Consider the following 358-nt stretch of genomic DNA (forward strand, 5'->3'; position numbering starts at 1 on the left):
CACCGCATGGGTGCCCCTGCCTGCAGGCCCTGGGGTCCTACCACCCATCTCCCTCACAGGCCTGCAGGCACTGAGTCTGACCAAGCAGCAAGCAGTCATCCTGGCACCCAGCTGGTCCCATGGCATTGTGGCTGCCTTTGAGCCATACCTGGTGTCAGCAAACAGGACCGCTCTGCTGCTGTGGGACCGGAGGACGCTGGCCCTTGTGCTCTCCGTGCCAGCAGCAGACGTGCAAGGAGTGGTGGTCTTCGTGGGTTCGGAGCCGCAGACTGGTAAGAATGGCTGTGGTTCTGTGCCAGGTGCTGTTGCTGTACCTGATGAGGCCAGATGGCCTGTGGTGCTCTGAGCTGGGGCAGGG

General features: G+C 62.8%; 1 protein-coding gene across 1 annotated transcript in view; it reads left to right on the forward strand.

Moving 5' to 3' along the window:
• The window catches only part of LOC104278027 (low-density lipoprotein receptor-related protein 2-like), a gene marked incomplete at its 5' end in the record, with an annotated part of 12,196 nt that overhangs the window by 4,285 nt on the left and 7,553 nt on the right, over positions 1-358 (forward strand). The window contains one exon of the mRNA XM_009874871.1: positions 60-272. Coding sequence (XP_009873173.1) covers positions 60-272 — 213 coding nt within the window. The remainder of the gene's footprint in view (positions 1-59; positions 273-358) is intronic.

Source organism: Apaloderma vittatum, unplaced genomic scaffold (genome assembly GCF_000703405.1).
Source record: "Apaloderma vittatum isolate BGI_N311 unplaced genomic scaffold, ASM70340v1 scaffold26298, whole genome shotgun sequence".
NCBI classification, from domain to species: Eukaryota; Metazoa; Chordata; class Aves; order Trogoniformes; family Trogonidae; genus Apaloderma; species Apaloderma vittatum.